Source organism: Maniola hyperantus, chromosome 19, assembly GCF_902806685.2.
Source record: "Maniola hyperantus chromosome 19, iAphHyp1.2, whole genome shotgun sequence".
Taxonomy (NCBI): Eukaryota; Metazoa; Arthropoda; class Insecta; order Lepidoptera; family Nymphalidae; genus Maniola; species Maniola hyperantus.
In genome coordinates, this window is record NC_048554.1 from 6,681,499 (window position 1) to 6,700,348 (window position 18,850).

At 35.5% G+C, this 18,850-nt stretch overlaps 1 protein-coding gene across 1 annotated transcript; it reads left to right on the top strand.

Annotated features, from left to right (window-relative positions):
- Nucleotides 1–197: 197 nt before the first annotated feature.
- On the top strand, nucleotides 198–18,737 carry LOC117991126 (sialin-like). The gene is made up of 7 exons (XM_034978679.2): nucleotides 198–451; nucleotides 9,546–9,672; nucleotides 13,395–13,497; nucleotides 15,731–15,970; nucleotides 16,051–16,356; nucleotides 16,646–17,167; nucleotides 17,246–18,737. The coding sequence occupies exons 1-7, from the start codon at nucleotides 424–426 to the stop codon at nucleotides 17,489–17,491; spliced, it is 1,572 nt and encodes a 523-aa protein (XP_034834570.1). The 5' UTR covers nucleotides 198–423; the 3' UTR covers nucleotides 17,492–18,737.
- The last annotated feature ends 113 nt before the right edge of the window (nucleotides 18,738–18,850 follow it).

Consider the following 18,850-nt stretch of genomic DNA (forward strand, 5'->3'; position numbering starts at 1 on the left):
ATAAGATATGTTCTTTGAGGCAGTCAGTCAGTCAGGAAGATTGGTAGGTAGGGCTGATCTAGATCGACATAAGTCATAACTTTACTCCTTAATAACATACTAAGTATACATACGGGCTTGATACACTCAATAACTTTCATGCTAAATATCTATTGTATTTCAATAATTTACCGCTACAGGCGGGCGATTCTGAACGCATAACATCGGAAGCAACAATACACCGTAGTTGTATCAACAAACGCGAGCGTTTGTTAGTTCGCGGACTTCGCAGTTCGCAGGTGGCACACTCTTGTATGCAAACTGTTCACGGGTAGACCGCCCTTATTAGAACTACAAGAAAACACCAACAAAATGTTCGCGGTATGAAGTGACCACGTAGCTTAATAAGGAATATAGTGTTGAGAAAAGTTAAGAAAATTCAAAATGGCTTTGATAAATCTAAAGGCTTTCGGTGAGTTAATTTTTACTTATAAAATTGCGATCGGAATTACCCTCAAGTGAAGAAAATTATTTAAGTATCAAATAGCCAATCAAATAATAAATAAAAATTGTTTCTTTAATAAAAACGAATTTAGGTATGTCTATATACATCAAAAATTAATCAATTTTATTGATTTCATTATTATTTTGATAGGTATAAATAATGATGTTTTACTTAATCTTCTTTCGTAGCTGGTTACTGAAAGTAGTTAGCTAGAAGGATTACTAGGTATGCACTTAGTTCATTAAAATATATATTTATATATATATTTACTTATTCAATAATAAGGGCTAGGTACTTTGAACTTCCTAGTAATTAAAATAATTCACAATAAGTAATATTTTTCAGTTATGGATCACCTAAGGAAATTTAGAGGATAGGAAAAATCTGAACTTCACAGTTAATATTTCCTATTTTCATTATCATGATTCATGGAGAGAGGTTTCTTGAGGTACAATATTACCTACTTTTAGCAGGTACCTACCTACAGCTAGTTACCATTCCATAGAATGCTATAGAAAAGTATTATACTTTTTTTATTGATTCGAAATGAAAGTCACAACACGCTGGTTATTTTCCTATAAATAAGAAAGCCACCTATTTAAATGTGGTTACGTATTTTCCTCAGGTACTTTCATTACAAGATTGTACTTATTTTACTTTAGCCGTGGCCTGATAGGATTTCCCATTGGCAATATCCTGCAAGCATTCGATTTTTCTCATTTATTTATTTATTTCACCCTCATTTTACCCCTTTAGGGGATAAATTTAATAACACCGATACAACTGAAATTCCATGTTTCACTTCAATCTAGATGTATACTTCCCATATAAACTTTCATCCCTTATATATAAAATTGAAAGCCCTGACTGACTGACTGACTGACATATATATCAATATATATAATATATGTACTTAATAGATTAGTAAAAAGTAGTTGCAACATATATAGGTAGGTACATACTCAATAGATTTTCCTTTCTTTATTCAGTATCTATACCTAGTTACCTACTTAAATCAGGGTCGATATCGGTAAAAAAATATTCAAATTACTATCTATTAATATATTCTAAATGGGGTATCATATGAAAGGGCTTTACCTACCTACATACCTGTACCTACCTACATTCTAAAACTGATTTTTATTTATTTTTATTCATAATAGTTTTTTATTTATCTCTTCTACTTAGAACCCTCATTGCGCGAGCCTGACTCGCACTTGGCCGGTTTTTTTGTAGCATTGGCACTGTTTACCCATATTCGCAATAGAGAAATTTGATTTAATTCGGTTTGTTTTACAACGGAACCCTAAAAAAGGAAAGCTTGTTGACAGAACAGTATTAAGTATTAGTCATAACTTATTTGATTAAATCCCGTTCAATAACGGATGATAATGTAGTCTAGGACTTATAATTGCGGTCATAATAATATCATGTGTACGACTTTCTTTTGACCGGTTTCAATTTAAATTACCATAAAAAATCTCCTTAATTAGAATTCCATATATAACATGTTTAAGCATAAAAAAACTGGCCAAGTGTGAGTCAGGTTCGCGCACCTAGTGTTTCGCACTACAGTCGTATTTTTTCGACATTGTGTATGATAAATCAAAAAAGTTTTAGCATAAAAATAAATGAAAATCTGTTTTAGAATTTACAGGTAAAGCCCTTTCATATGATACCCCACTTGGTGTAAGTAATATTATTTTGAAAGTTGAAAATACTAATTATTTGTTCTGCATGAACACATCTTAATTATTTTTCATGAGGTAACAACAAATTCGCGGTTTTCGGATTTTTCCCCTTACGTGTGCTATAAGACCTACCTACCTGCCGAATATGATTCTAGGTCAATGGGAAGTACTCTATAGGTTTTCTTGACAGACACGACAGAGGGACAGATAACGAAGTGATCCTATAAGGTTTCCTTTTTACGGAACCCTATAAGTATAGATTTTATTGTATGTATCTTGGGTGATGCTGCAAGCACTAAGTACGTTACGAAGTCATTATAATATAGGTTTTGCTAATCAGCGTCATTAGGTATTTATTTTACTCGACAGCAAACCATTAAAAACACATCACTTGGAAATGATTACGGATATGGATAGACAATAAATAGTAAATTCAGCATACGTCGAGTGTGTAAATGGACTCGAAAACTTGGATCATGAACTAGCAGAAGAAAAAGATATATTTTAGAGACATTTGAATCTCTCGTATTCGGAAAACACTTTCAGGGAAAACTAGACTGGTAATGTTACTCGTATGTAGGTACTGGGCAGTACTTATCTATTTATGATTGATTATAAAATTAAAATTACACTATGAAGTTTGCCTCACTCGACTGGTTTAAAATTTTGGTCATATTCCTATTAGTATATATCTAATACTAGCTGATGCCCGCGGCTTTGCCCGCGAAAAATCCCGTGAGAACTTTTGATTTTCCACGACAAAAGTAGCCTATCCGTAGTAGCCTGTCTCAGAGTTGCAAGATCTCAGTACCAAATTCGTAAAAATATTTTTGAACGCATGATTCTTTAAAAATCCCGTGGCATCACCACGATTTAAGAATGCAATTCCTTAGGAATACAGGATTTTTGATTATTTTTTTCGCGTTTTTAGGGTTCCGTACCTCAAAAGGAAAAACGGAACCCTTATAGGATCACTTTGTTGTCTGTCTGTCTGCCCGTCTGTCTGTCAAGAAACCTACAGGGTACTTCCCGTTGACCTAGAATCATGAAATTTGGCCGGTAGGTAGATCTTATAGCTGACATTTGGGGAAAAATCTGAAAACCGTGAATTTAGGGTTAGATCACACAAAAAAATTAAATTGTAGTCATGAACTAATAATTAGTATTTTCAACTTTCCAAGTGAGTGACTATATCAAGTGGGGTATCCTATGAAAGGGCTTCACCTGTATATTCTAAAACAGATTTTTATTTATTTTTATGCATCATAGTTTTGAATTATCGTGCAAAATGACGAAAAAATACGACTGTAGTACGGAACCCTCATTGCGCGAGCCTGACTCGCACTTGGCCGGTTTTTTTGTGGTAAGATCACTCAGTAATCATCAGTACCTATAGTATCACCTGTCTTTATCTTGCTAGCTGTATATTCTTTGATTGAGAATAATAATTGAATTGGTACGTCTTTATACTTACTAACAATTCTTTCTTCGTTATGAAAACATTTTGATATTATACAAACTTATGGCATCTAATTGTAAAAGTATGAGCGATGTCAATTTAAAAACAACGTGTTCGTAGTTGTATCATGTATGGTATGATACTTTTACTTGCATTGAGACATGTTTTGAATAACTAAGCCTGTATTGGTATACTTATTCTAGAATCTAGATAATACTGGTCGAGTAGGTACCTACATACAGTTCTATTCGTGTTTTAATAAACTTTTAACAGAAGAAAAGCCACCAAGTAGGTACCTACCTATATTATACACTTACCTACCTATATAAATTATTATCACCGGTAGGTCTACACTCGTGGTGAACAAACGCTTTCTGCATGTTGATATTGTTAACACCTATCACGTAGTAACAGGCTTTGTTGCATTAGAGTTAGACTTTTCTTTGGGTAGGATGCGGAGCTTTGTCGCGGGCACAAGCTAGTTTTACCTTTATGACAAAAATTCCGGTGTAGGAAATTTTGCGGGGCATAACCGCATATGTCAATTCTCTGTGAATGATGTTTGCGAAATGCGATCGTTTTATTCCACCGACAAATTAACATCAACAGATGAATTTACCGGTAGAACTGGGTGTGTTATCGAATACCGGAGTATTGTTGACGCACAAGAATGCTAACGATTAAAGAATTGTACAATTGCACGATTTGTGGACGTGATTTTATGGGATTTTTATCTCGATCGACACGATTGATTTGTATTTATGCCATAACCCGCTGCTTACTACGTTAGGCTGCAAAATGAGGTGGGAGGTTGACATCTAAATATATAAAAACCGGCCAAGTGCGAGTCAGGCTCGCGCAATGAGGGTTCCGTACTACAGTCGTATTTTTTCGACATTTTGCACGATAATTCAAAAACTATGATGCATAAAAATAAATAAAAACCTGTTTTAGAATGTACAGGTGCGGACCTTTCATATGATACTCCACTTGACATAGTCATCTCACTTCGAAAGTTGAAAATACTAATTATTAGTTCATGACCACAATTTAATTTTTTTTGTGTGATCAAACCCTAAATTCGCAGTTTTCAGATTTTTCCCCAAATGTCAGCTATAAGATCTACCTACCTGCCAAATTTCATGATTCTAGGTCAACGGGAAGTACCCTGTAGGTTTCTTGACAGACAGACAGACAGACAACAAAGTGATTCTAAAAGGGTTCCGTTTACCTACCTATTTAGAAAATGGATACTTTTTTGTACACCTTTTGTTTGTCACTGTTGAATTTGTAAGATAATGATGTAATGATGTTAAACTTAAAACTAAAGCTATGAGGGTTCCAAATGCGCCCTGGTCTGAGAAGAAGTCCACAACAAAGTCAGCTGGGTATTCTTTTTACTATCACACGGTTTCTTTGTGGGGGTCTACGTTAGGGTGAAAACCTAATGTAACATGCAACACTTAAACATTTGATTTCTTTATTAATATAATATCTTAAGTATACTTAAATTTAGTTTGGATACCAGATAAGTATAGAAGCAAGTGGAGGATCCAAAAAGGTCGACCTATGTAAATTTTCAAATGATTTAATTTGAAAAACTTAATTTATTTTCGATCACCAGAACAGGACGAAGAATATTTGACATAAATTAAAAGACCGTAGGCTACCTACTTTGAACATCAACTCAATAATTAGGTATAGTTTCCTAGTGTGTAACAACTAACATGATTATTATACTTTTGTTAAAATACAAATGGTAGAAGTAAATACTTGCTTAATCTAAATATATTAAAGGAAAAGTTTACTGACTGACTGACTGATCTATCAACGCACAGCTCAAACTACTATGGACGGATGAGGCTGAAATTTGGCATACTGATAGCTATTACGACGTAGGCATCCGCTAAGAAAGGATTCTTGAAAATGCAACCCCTAAGGGATTAAAATAGGGGGTCGAAATTTATGTAGTCCACGCGGATGAAGTCGCGAGCAGAAGCCAGTTAAAAGTTATGGTCATTGGAGCTATATGTCACTCAGCTGTTGGCGCGCGGCGGAGAGAGCTATATGCTTAGTTTCTCTACGTGATCAAATCAGAAATGAGGAGATCCATGGAAGAACCAGAGTAGGTACCCGACATAGCCTAACGGGTTGCCAAGCTGAAGTGGCAATGGGTTGGGTACATACGAGTATGACCGATAGCCATTGGGGTTCCAAGGGCTGATATGGCAACCTCGCATCAGAAAGCGAGCTTTGGAAAACCTTCTACTAGGTGGATAGATGATGTCAAACGAGTCGCAGGGAGCTGCTGGATTCAACCGTGGCGTGTGGAGACCTATGTCCAGCGGTAGACGTCTATCGGTGAGGGTGATGATAATGATGATAGTCATTTGAGCTATGTTCCTCCTTCAACTTTCTACTGTGTTGTACCGCAAAGCATCACCAAGGTCTACACCAGTACGTAGTCTAAATTCTACGGATACGTAATATGCCTTCTCGTTTTTAACTCTAACCGTTAGGATATGGAACGTTCTTCCAGCATCAGTTTTCCACTCCAATTTTAATATGGGTACCTTCAAGTCACGGAGTAGAAAAATATAAGTGGAGGCTGCAAGAATCAATTAGTATGGGACCCGCTGTCTCCCGCTAGCCCCCTCTTTTCTAGTCCGTGCTTCACGTCAAGAGTGAATAGACATCATCTAGGCAAGCGCACTCCCTCTTAGGCTGCACCATCACTTTGACAGCAGGTTTGATTTCAGCCAAGCGCTTGTCTATAAAAATAACATTATACTGCTAAAAATAGATGACGATCTTTATTTGGGCTTGGTATCATGGTTTGGTATGGTTTGCCGAGGTCACAACACAAAACACCATGACATTCCGCTTGTGTGATTTGTGTGCTCATTTCCTGAAACATTTTATACGACTAATTTGTTGACCGATTATTTTTGTAAAATGACGCGTAGTATATTATGCTTATAAAAAAGGAAAAAACCTAAAACGTGCAAAACATTCCATTTAAAATAAGGCAAAGAAAAATTATTTTGCATAGTTCTTGCCAATTTAGTAATTTTTTTGTGTCAAAATTTAAAAATGTCCTAGCAGACAGACAGACACACTTTGGCATTTATATTATTATAGTATGGATATAGTATGGATTAAGTAATTGATGGCCGTAACTTCGTCTGCATGGATTAAGGTAACTATTCGATTTCCTGGGATAAAAAACCTGTCAATTTCCGGAATGTTATCACTAAATAGCATAGACTTATTTATACTAAATACTATCACATTTTGGTTAAGAAGATAGGCCGTGAAAAGGTATCTAACAGACACACTTTCGCATTTATAATAGTAACAAAGATTTTTATTGTAATTATATCAAAAATTTCGCGCTCGCTTCTATCCTATGCTGTGCCTATTATGCTACCCAGTACCGCGTCGCAATGTTTTTCAAGCAATTTTAACTAAATGTTATATCAATGTATTTAAACAACGTATGATTCAAGTATAATCGTTTACCGACCCCTAAAAACTATTTTTCCGTGATTTATTTTACAATAATTCTTATATTAAGTATTTATTTAGATTACAAAACTGGTTTTCCCACTAAAACGTGCGTCTTAGTAAAAAATCTTGTTAAGTAGGTACCTACCTACTTGCTTACCTATTTGTAAAAGAATAAATTAAAAGGTAAGTAGGTGCTTTGTTACAGTTAATCCTTGTTGTTTTCAGCCAGTAAGTTTCTGCTTCGGTATCGAGAAAAATGATTTTATAAACGTCTCTTAAGTACCCAAGTCCACAGTACTTACGCATTATTAAGTACCTACCAACGTCACAACTACGTGACATGGTGCAAATTTTCCTGATAATCATGGCGTATCTAGAAAACGATTAGGCTCGGTTGGGCGATCGACATAATGTCTCGTGTCATTGTAATCTTGAGTACAAGTTCATATTTAAACATACCTAAGTAATAATATAATATTGACACGACATTTTAAGTCGTGAGGATGCACTTACATGACGATATTAACGGCTGAAATTGATAACAATCAATTCTGCCTGTAATCTGTCGATAGGTTTCTTAGTTACGTTGTTATAAATGACAAAAACTTTGCTAATGAAACTTATCGTCATATCACGGATAGATTTATTTACTAATTTCGGACGTAAATTAATTATATGCACTACTAAGTAGGTTCTACACGACCACCGAGAGAATGCAGTTCGTGACAGTTACAATATGAAGTCATAGCCACGGAAAATGGATGGTTGACAAAAAAGAATATTTTTATTTATTACTTATGACATTAAATTTTTGTATGTAGGTGGATGTCTAGTGAATAATAATATCAATACATATGTATTATAATGTAGCATCAGGATTGAGGAATTGGATCCAGAATTCGTTATGGGACCAACGCGGAAACATTTTCTGATGATTAAAAAAATTTGAAAATACGTTCAGAAACCTCTAAAACATCGGTGTATCTACTACAAAAAAAATGTTTTTTTCCTCAGTTGTCAAATAAGCAACAAACAGAGATCACATAATATTTTGTGTATCAATTATTTTGAGATTAAAGATTACGTAGATAATAATTTAGATCAATATTTTAATCGCATACCTACCAAAGCGGTTTTTTAAGGTTTTTCTACGTTTCTACTAATTATAATGCAACTATATTACTAGGTACGTCTTACATCGAATACTACGTTTAATATATATTTTAAAGTTAATTTTAATTTAATTTAATTTTAGGTATTATGAGTGTAAGATCACTTTTATAGAAAAGAAAACCAACGTTATAGCGTCCTATTCGGTACACTAGATACGTAGGTGTAGGTACATTGATTTAAAACAATAAACAAACATTTAGGTACCTCTGCAGATACAGAAAAATAAATATAACATGCGTCGAATACCTGCACAAATAATACCTATTTCATACATAGAAATACTTACCTATATACGTAGTAGTTATTATTGATGGCGATATTTATTGGAACATGTCAGTCATAATACCTTCGATGGTAGTTTATAGAAATAATAGATGAATTATTATTATAATAATTGTTTCACAATCAAAATGTCTATACGTATTATTACCGACAACATAAGTCGTAAGACAACATTGAAACCACCCTAATTGAAATGAACATAACTAAGTAACGTTAGAATAAGTAAGGGGGACCTATGTCTTAAGCTAGTTAAACGTAGTAGAATAGAATTTATTTATTTATTTAAGTTAACTTTTACAAGTGCTTTTGAATCGTCAAATAATTGACCACTGGTTCGGAATACCGTTCCTACCTAGTAGAACCAGCAAGAAACTCGGTGGATGCTCTTTTCAAGTGTTCAATTTACAATAATGTTATGCCATACTGTATAAGCAATTGCAGCCCCGCGCAAGCGCATTGCTGGAACGCGTCAAAACCATACTTATTCAATTAAATTGATTAGGTAATTATTTACAAAACTATTTGTTTATTCATCATGATCGCTGGCTCAGTACCAGTGCACGGGTCTCCTATCAGAGAAGGGTTTTTGGCCATAGCATAGTCTACCACGCTGGCGAAGTGTGGATTGGCAGAATTCACACACCTATAAGAACATTATGCAGAACTCTCAGGCAAACAGGTTTCCTCACGATGTTTTCCTTCACCGTTAAAGTGATATATTTTTAATTTTTAAAAGCGCACATAATCCCAAAAATTTAGAGGTGTATGACCCCTGACCTCTGATTCCGACTCCGGACGTTCTAACCACTAGGCTATCACAGCTTTTTCTATTTATTATCACTTCAATTTTCTAGTGTAAAAGATTTCAACGCGTGCTCTTCATAAATATATTCTTTACTTTGGGATTGATGTCTTGCTGATACCTATTCAAACTCTATTGTTTCAGATGTAGTCCCCGTGCGGTTCAATCTCTGGATAATGCTATTCACCAGCTGTTGGGTAGTATACATGCTGCGAGTTAACATGAGCTTAAACCTGATCGCAATGGTGCCACAGCCAGCTAGAAATATCTCGTGAGTATAAATAGAATAACCTGTGCAAAATATTATGTGGGCCTATCCTTTGATGGCCCTGCGGTGGCAATTGAATCTAAATAGCATGGAATTAAGAAGTACTAATAGAAATAGAAGTACTTGGTGTACTAGGTTCTAGTACTTAATAATTCTATGCTAAGACCTAAGTATATCGAAAATAAAATAAATTGAAATGTTTGAATAAAAATAAAAAACAAATCTGCCTTCTCCTTCTAAAGATCGATGTTCATCACTTTTACGTATAGTCATCACATCAGTGGCCCTACCGCGGTTGTTTGACAGCTACAATGTCACGATCGCAATCATCTCTGATTGGTTAATGCTCGCTCACTATTGGCCACAATGCATTGTTGCAACAAGAATCGCACAAATTCAGCCAATCAGAACAATTGAGATTGTAATAATGATTGATGCAGGTTTTAGACAATCGCCCTACAGTATAGTCATTTGCAATTTATTACGACATCAAACCTAAAGAAACGTTCTTACATTGTGTCTCTCAGAATTTCACAGGCACTTACCGCGGATAAACGTAAGTGCTTAGTGGACGGCTATGAATATTTATAAAAGTAATCTAACAATTTCAATAATTTTGTAAGTATATACTCGACTACGGCGCACACACAGACTTTAATAACTTTTTCGTACCACTTGCTCAAAAAAGTGACATTCAATGCCACAAAAAGCGTACATAACAATAGTCATTTTTAATCTGTTAAAAACAGGGAAAGAAAATTGTACTGAATTTCATTCATCCCCTAGGGAGAGAATGTGATTTAAATTTGGAATACTTAGGTACCGAAATTTATACTGAACTTTTTATTTCTTTTTTATTTATTTATTCAGATACAAGATAGCCCTTGACTGCAATCTCACCTAATGGTAAGTGACGATGCAGTCTAAGATGGGAGCGGGCTAACCTGGAAGGAGTAGGTATGGCAGTTTTTATTAAACCCATACACCTTTGGTTTCTACACGGCATCATACCGGAACGCTAAATTGCTTGGCGGCACAGCTTTGCCGGTAGGGTGGCTACTAGCCACGGCCGAGGCCTCCCACCAGACAGACAGACTACATCTGTGTTTACACCATTGAGTTTGTACATAAAGCATTATACATCTTTTTGAAAAAGGAATACGCATTTATTATGCAGTTATGATTATTAAATAAAATTACGAAAACCGACGAGGCCGTATGAGCTTGATGCCTTTGCTTTTCCGACAAAAAAATATTAGTCTAGGAATTTGCCGCGTTTTTGTTTTCTTCAAATAGGTACATAAACGTTAAGTTTATTTTAATTTATTTTTATAAATAAGTTAATGTTCTAAAAATACGTTTAATAAATGCTTATCTCATATTATTATTGTGTTCATTTTTTCGCCAATGGTACGAAAAGTAGAGTATTTACCTCGGTGATAAAGCTGTCTTAGTCTTGGGTGAACTTAAAGCCCTCGCTACACTCAGGACTCGTCTTAAATCCCTCGCTTCGCTCGTGATTTAAGTTTTTAACACCCTCGCTAGTCGCTACGCTCGGGAGTAAACCTCGAGTCCTTCGTTACGCTCGCGATTTAAATCGTCACCCGCGACAGAAGACACTGCTTTATCCCCTTGGTTAATAATCTACTATTTCATAACTCTACACAGTTTTCAATAACTCTAGTAGAGAATAATTAAAAACTGTCGTTATCAACAACTGCACGAAATAAAATGTTACAAGAGAAGTAATAACCGAATGAAAGCTTTTGAAACTTTAAGTACTGTAATTATTCCGTTTTGATCGAAATCACGAACTGTGGTCTCAAGTTTACGCTTTAGCGTAGTTTTAGGCCGTTTTGTTTTGAGTTCAAGTTTGTATTGTATTGAATGATCAAAATCCTGAACTTTGAACTCAATTTTACTACTTATAGTTGTATGCTGTTTTGCTTGGAAATGCTTCTGATTTGTATAGACTCAGAGGCCCAAAAATGCCCTGATTAAAGAATATAGAAAGTATTTTGATTAGTTAGTGTAGTTTCATCCAAACCAGTTTTGTTCGCCAGCTCCTCAAATTCTAGTTCCCCATAAATCATTGTAACGGCTTAAAAGCTTATTGATCTAGAATCTAGATTATGAATTACGGTCAGCGCATCAAATCTTTGTGTATGAAAGTTTGAAGTTTGAACGGCTTAAAAGCTTATTGATCTAGAATCTAGATTATGAATTACGGTCAGCGCATCAAATCTTTGTGTATGAAAGCTTGAAGTTTGATGAAGCTTTTTACATACTCGTAAGAACGGGTGTATATTAGACTAGCTTATGCTCGCGACTTCGTTCGCGTGGCCTACAAAAAAATTTTTTTTTTTGGCCATAGTCTACCACGCTGGCCAAGTGTGGATTGGCAGACTTCACACACCTTTGAGAACATTATGGAGAACTCTCAGGCATGCAGGTTTCCTCACGATGTTTTCCTTCACCGTTAAAGCAAGTGATATTTTAATTACTTAAAAACGCACATAACTCCGAAAAGTTAGAGGTGCGTGCCCGGGATCGAACCCCCGACCTCCGATTGGAAGGCGGACGTCCCAACCACTAGGTTACTATAGCTTCAGTCAGCTTTACCTTTTACATATTAAGCTTAAATTAATGTAGCTATTGAAAGTAGGTACCTATGTATACCTTCAGTCCACAGATACGAGTAGGTAGGTACCTACCGTTAAGTGACTAAAATAAGAAAAATCTATTTTAGGTAGGTATAGTACGAGGTTGAGATGGCTACCGGGGAGACGCCCCGCACACCCACGCATTACCTGCGCTAGCCCGTAATGGGTTGGTGCGGGGGCTGTGCGGGTGTGAGGGGCATCTCCATCCGGATTGCCCTCTGGACTTGTCGCGTACCTACATATATGAGAAAGTCACCGGAAAGCTTTTTATAAAAAACCGGCCAAATGCGAGTCAGGCTCGCGCATTGAGGGTTCCGTACTACAGTCGTATTTTTTCGACATTTTTCACGATAATTCAAAAACTATGATGCATAAAAATAAATAAAAATCTGTTTTAGAATGCACAGGTGAAGCCCTTTCATATGATACCCCATTTGATATAGTTACTTATTTCGAAAATTGAAAATACTAATTATTAGTTCGTGACCACAATTTTTTTTTTTGTGTGATCTAACCCTAAATTCACGGTTTTCAGATTTTCCCCCAAATGTCAGCTATAAGATCTATCTACCTGCCAAATTTCATGATTCTAGGTCAACGGGAAGTACCCTGTAGGTTTCTTGACAGACAGACAGACAACAAAGTGATCCTATAAGGGTTCCGTTTTTCCTTTTGAGGTACGGAACCCTAAAAATAGACTAATTAGGTACGTAGAAAAATGGCAACAGCCTGGGCGCTAAACAAAGTTTCATAATGGAACCTGTTGATCCAGTTTAGTAGAAAATGAAAATAGCAATGCCCTTTGGGAATTTTAATGAAGTCAGCTTCTTTTATTACATTTCTTTGTTTTAGCCCATTTTTATTCTAACTTCGATTTTGTTGAGATACCTACTTAGACAAATATTATCTACTCGGTATTTAGGTATATTTAATGGGGTAGGTAATGGTAATTTAGTGCCCGGGATCGAACTCCCGACCTATACCTAAAATAATATTGTGTAAGTACCTACTAATTAAGATTTATAGGATTATATAATATAAGACACATTTTGTTTGTGATAGATCACGATCACAGTGCACCCCTGACAGCGAGGTGGTCAACCCAAGGGTCAACCAGACTCTACGGCACGTTGACATCCCTGAAATTAGAGAAGCGCCAAGACAGGTACCTACCTACTAATCCGAACAGTTTTAATAGTTCTCCTATGATAATTTTATGTTTTTTTAAATTGGAATATTTTTTTTTAAACCGACCGACGCGACGCCATAAAATATTATTATGGAACTATATTAACTCTTGTACACTACCTATACATAATATATTCGGTAATAAATTAAATTGTTTGTAAATTTTTAGTGTTTGTGGCTTGGTATTGAAGTCGGTTTTTTTAAAGAATATTAGCCATGTTAAATGACTAATATTCCCCTTTCCTCTCCAACTAAGCGTCAGGCTTGTGCTAGGAGTAGGTACGAGAATAGTGCAACGGGCGGGGTTTGAACCGTCGACCTTTCGGTTTTCAGTCCACTCCTTTACCGGTTGAGCTATTGAGGCTCTAATTTTTTTTAAATGAATTTTGAATTTATTTTTATTTCACAATTTTTAGTGGCCCCATGGTATTAAAATATACTATGCCTGGTAAAAAATCTACTGTTTACTAAGCTATTACACTGATCGCGAGCAATTTACTCTTATCCGTTGAGGAGTTCCATTATCTATCTTCGAAGATGTTCATCAGATCTTCACCAAATTTATATGGGACCACCTTTGAAGTATACCTTTTCAAACAAAAAAAGAATTTTCAAAGTCGGTCCAGGTGTCTTCGAGTAATCGGGGAACATACATTAAAAAAAAAGATTCCGACGACTTGAGAACCTCCTCCTTTTTTCAGATTTTTACTTTCTTCTTTCTACTTAGGTATAATATCATAGAGATAGTATAATATTTATTATCTTGTGTCATTTGGTTTTTCACGTCATTTAATATTAAATGACGTGAGTAAAACCGGTGTCTCCTACATGTGTAACATTAAATGGCTTGTTCCAGTTGAAATGGTGCCATAAACGCATCTACCAACATACCATACTTTACTCAACTGAATGAAATGTGTACAAAATATATCATATTAAGTATTATTACGGTTTTTATACAATACTCGCATAAGTCTTTATTGGAATGTGGGCAATAATATAATAGCGACATATTACAGTATCGTAAAATGATAAATTAATAGGACATGTTATATTGATAAATAATAGGATAAATACATCTAAGTATGACAATAGTCGAGATATATTGTGTTTTGTCATCTAGGAATTTCCCCTTTGTTATCAAAATTAAGAATATTTATTTAGAAGAAACGTTAGGTAAATATGAATATTTATTTTTACGACTTTGCCCATGTTGTGACTGTTCATGCTATAATAATATAAGAAATGGTTATTATATAGGTAACTAGCTTATGCTCGCGACTTCGTCCACGTGGACTACACAAATTTAAAACCCCCTTTTCACCCCCTTAGGGGTTGAATTTTCAAAAATCCTTTCTTTGCGGATGCCCACGTTATAATAGCTATCTGCATGCAATTTCAGCCCGATCCGTCCAGTAGTTTGAGCTGTGCGTTGATAATCAGTCAGTCAGTCAGTCAGTCACCTTTTCCTTTTATATATTTAGACTACGAAAGGTAATAAATACCTAATACCTATATACTTTGAAATACTTAAACCACAAATGGTTTTAGAGCCAATTTTGTCTTGTTTGTCACAAACTTGCTACCTACTAACTTAAGTGACAGTAATACTAGCTTAGGTACACGTGGACCACAGACAGTCATGCCAGTATCTGCTGGATTTTGAGGGGCGAGCATTGGCAGGGTTCCGTACCTCAAAATGAAAAACGGAAGAGTAGTTCTATAGTAATATTTTCGGAGTCGGTGCCAATGAGGTGCCAATGTTGAGTCACAAAACAATATGAAGAGTAGATAGACGGTTCGTGTGGCTAATTGGCACCGGCTCCAAAAAATATTACTATAGAACTACAATAACTCTTGTATATACATAATATATTGGGTAATAAATTGAATTATTCTTTACTTTTTTGTGTTAGTGGTTATTGAAGTCGGTTTTTTTTTAAATTAAAAAAAAAATGTAAATCCACTTGGATGATGTCGTGGGCATTATCAATTTGGTACAGAGATACTCGTAGCTACCATCCCGAGATTAATATAAACTACTTTTTATTCCGGAAAATCAATGAGTTCCCATCGGATTTTTAGAAAAATCTAGACGCACGCAGATGAAGTCGCGGGCACCATCTGGTAATTACATATGATAAAGAATGAAAGATCTAAACAAACTTTTGCATTTAGATGAAAATATGAAAGTATATTTATTTTTCCAGATTGTAGGCGGATCTTTTAATTGGTCTAAAGATCAGCAAGCAACAATTCTTGGATCTTACTTCTGGTGTTATCCTATTACATCTCTCGTCGGTGGTATGGCAGCGGAACGGTGGGGTCCAAGATATGTGGTTCTTGTAACATCTTTAGCCAGTGCTGTTTTGACTATGATAAGCCCAGCAGCTGCGAGATTAGATTATATCGCCTTGGTCATTGTACGATTCTTTCTTGGATGTGCTGGGGTACGAATGAACATTGCACTAAAAAATGTTGTTTTCACTTGTAATTTCACACCTTAATATTGATTTTTGATATTTCGCAGGGATTTATTTATCCAGCTATGCATGTATTAGTAGCACGGTGGGCACCCCCGGCTGAGAAAGGAAAATTTATTAGTGCCATGATGGGAGGAACTTTAGGTACAGTTGCCACTTGGTCTCTCACAGGTCCTTTGCTAGATAAATTCGGATGGGCATCAGCATTTTACGTACCAGCTGGGCTGACGTTTATCTGGTGCGGATTTTGGTGGTACCTTGTGGCAGACACACCTTCTGATCATCCTAGGATTAGCATAGCAGAGAGAAAATATATTATAGACGCACTGGGCGACAAGGTTAAAAATTCCAAGGTGAGTTAACTGTTGACTGTTGAGTTAAATATTTTAATAAATATTATCTTAACATATAGGTGTCATCAATTAGTCTTGTGCTGTTCTCAGAAAGTTTAACAAGTACTAAGTACCTATGTAACGAAAAAACCTCAAACTAAAATAAATGGGATTTCCCAGGTACCTACCTATAAAGATAGGAAGTATAAATTTTGTTAATATTTCATCTAGTAATCTTGTATGTACTCTTCGATTCTGTAATAATTGCTTTTCTTGTAGACAACTACCTTATTATAATTTTTATTTTCAGGGTCTGCCTCCATTTAAGAGCATTTGCACTTCGTTACCGTTCTTGGCAATGGTCATTCTGCACTTTGGCAATCTCTGGGGCTTATACTTTATCATGACAGTTGGACCGAAATTTGTATCTAGTGTACTTGGTTTTGAACTAACCGCAGCTGGCGTTATATCAGCTCTTCCTTACCTAGCAAGGTTATTCATGGCTGGAATATTTGGAGTGGTGGGAGATTGCATTTTATCAAGGAAGCTCATGACCACAACTGTTATTAGAAAATGCTTCTGTTTATTCTCACATATAATTCCTGGAATTCTTCTGGTGTTGCTGGTTTATACTGGATGTAATACTGCATTATCCGTGGCAATGATTACCATGTCAATGGGCTTCAATGGTGCAGCAACTTTGACAAATCTCCAGAATCATCAGGATCTTGCACCTAATTACGCTGGAACGTTATATGGGATAGCGAACTTCATAGGAAGCACCGCTGGCTTTTTTACTCCAATGATAACAGCTTATTTCACAAGGACTGGGGTAAGAAATCAAGAATTATCAGCTGTAAACTGAATCTAAAAAACTGCGAAGGTATTAAAGTATTTTATATTTCCACAGGACAACTTTGAACAATGGCGTCCAGTATTCTTTGTAGGAGCGTCCGTGTACATAGTTTCAGCTATATTTTTCATTTTGTTTGGAACGGGTAACACTCAAGACTGGAATTTCATCATTAAAGAAAAAGACGACGGAAAGGAAGAAAAACCTAAAGTTGGTGACCAGAATGACATGAATGATACTTTTAAACACTGTTATATTAAAGATCTAAAAGAAAATCCGACAAGTATTACAACTCATACTTAAACATGATGCTAGTAAATGCCAAGTGAGGGACGTAGTAATTTAAAATATTATAAACTGTAAGACTTTGTCCTAATACAACGCGATTACGCGATGCGACCATCGCGTGCTTGCGTCATATAGAACGAGAATACACGATCATCGCGCGAATGCCAATTAGGACACCTATATTCGAGACAGTATAGGTTTGATCGTGCGTTCGTACGAGTAAAACTCGCGTGAAATTGCGATCATCGCGTATTAGCGTTGTATTAGGATAACACCTAAGGCCCATAGTGAAAACTATGCTTTTAGCATCAGCGATCAGCGATTTAATTTCTTTTCTGAAGCTTGATGCGCGATTAAACGGCACTCACATACGGTCTCAAGTCGTAGCGATCAAGTCAATTTCATTTATTATTTCAAAACACAGAAAGTAGTGAAAACGCGATGTAACATCGAAACAATCGCTAAAACACGTGATTTCATACAGCGATCAAACGCAGAAACCCCTTAAATTAAAATGTGATGCAATCGATCCAGTCGCAAAATCGTCTATCGCTAATGATCGCTGTGTGCTAGAAGCATCATGTCTGCTATAGAACGAGGCCAAAAGTGATGAAAATCGATCTTTCGAAGGAGACAGCAAATTTGTAGAGCACTGTCTCGGTCGTTGAAACCGACAAAGCGTCATATGGGTATAAGTGACAGAGACAACGCTCTACAAAAATGAAATATCATTCTAAAAGCCGATGTTCATCACTTTCGGCCGCGTACTGTACGTGCTATATACTATGGCCCTAATGGAAAATATCTGACACTACCAATAGACTTTTTAGATTTAATTATATATAATGTCAGATTTAATGTTCTGAACAGTAATTTTCCTGTATGATATGAGTAAGACAGGAAAATGGAAGTTGTTAGACGATTAGTTGATATATTATTTATAGGATTTAAGATTAGAGAAGGTCTTAATGTATTTAATTTAATTTTAATGATGGGTAATCGTTTGCAGTATTCAAAATGTGTCTTAACAAATATTCATTGTATGAAAAGTGCAACTGTGATGTTTATTACCAAAAATAATACTTATAATATCTTGTGTTTTATTAGTAACTCGATTCAAATATTATTGATACTACCAACATACTATTATAGTTGATGACATTTGAATATGAACGATGATAGTGATATTATATTATAGCTCAATTGTTTATAAAGTGACAAATATATTACTTAAAACTCAGAATAAAAATTTATTTATATATCTATTAATTTTATTTGTTTCGTACCTAGTTATGCCTTGTGCATGCATATACATACCTATAGTACTTATTCTCATCCATATAATTATACTGCTTTTTACTTTGTTATACTTTT

Bases quoted from the DNA above. Each gene is read 5' to 3' on its own strand.
- LOC117991126 (XM_034978679.2), top strand. From the start codon at position 424: ATGGCTTTGATAAATCTAAAGGCTTTCG. The intron at 452-9,545 runs GTGAGTTAATTT...CTATTGTTTCAG, and splicing joins GATAAATCTAAAGGCTTTCG to ATGTAGTCCCCGTGCGGTTC. The intron at 13,498-15,730 runs GTACCTACCTAC...TTATTTTTCCAG, and splicing joins TTAGAGAAGCGCCAAGACAG to ATTGTAGGCGGATCTTTTAA.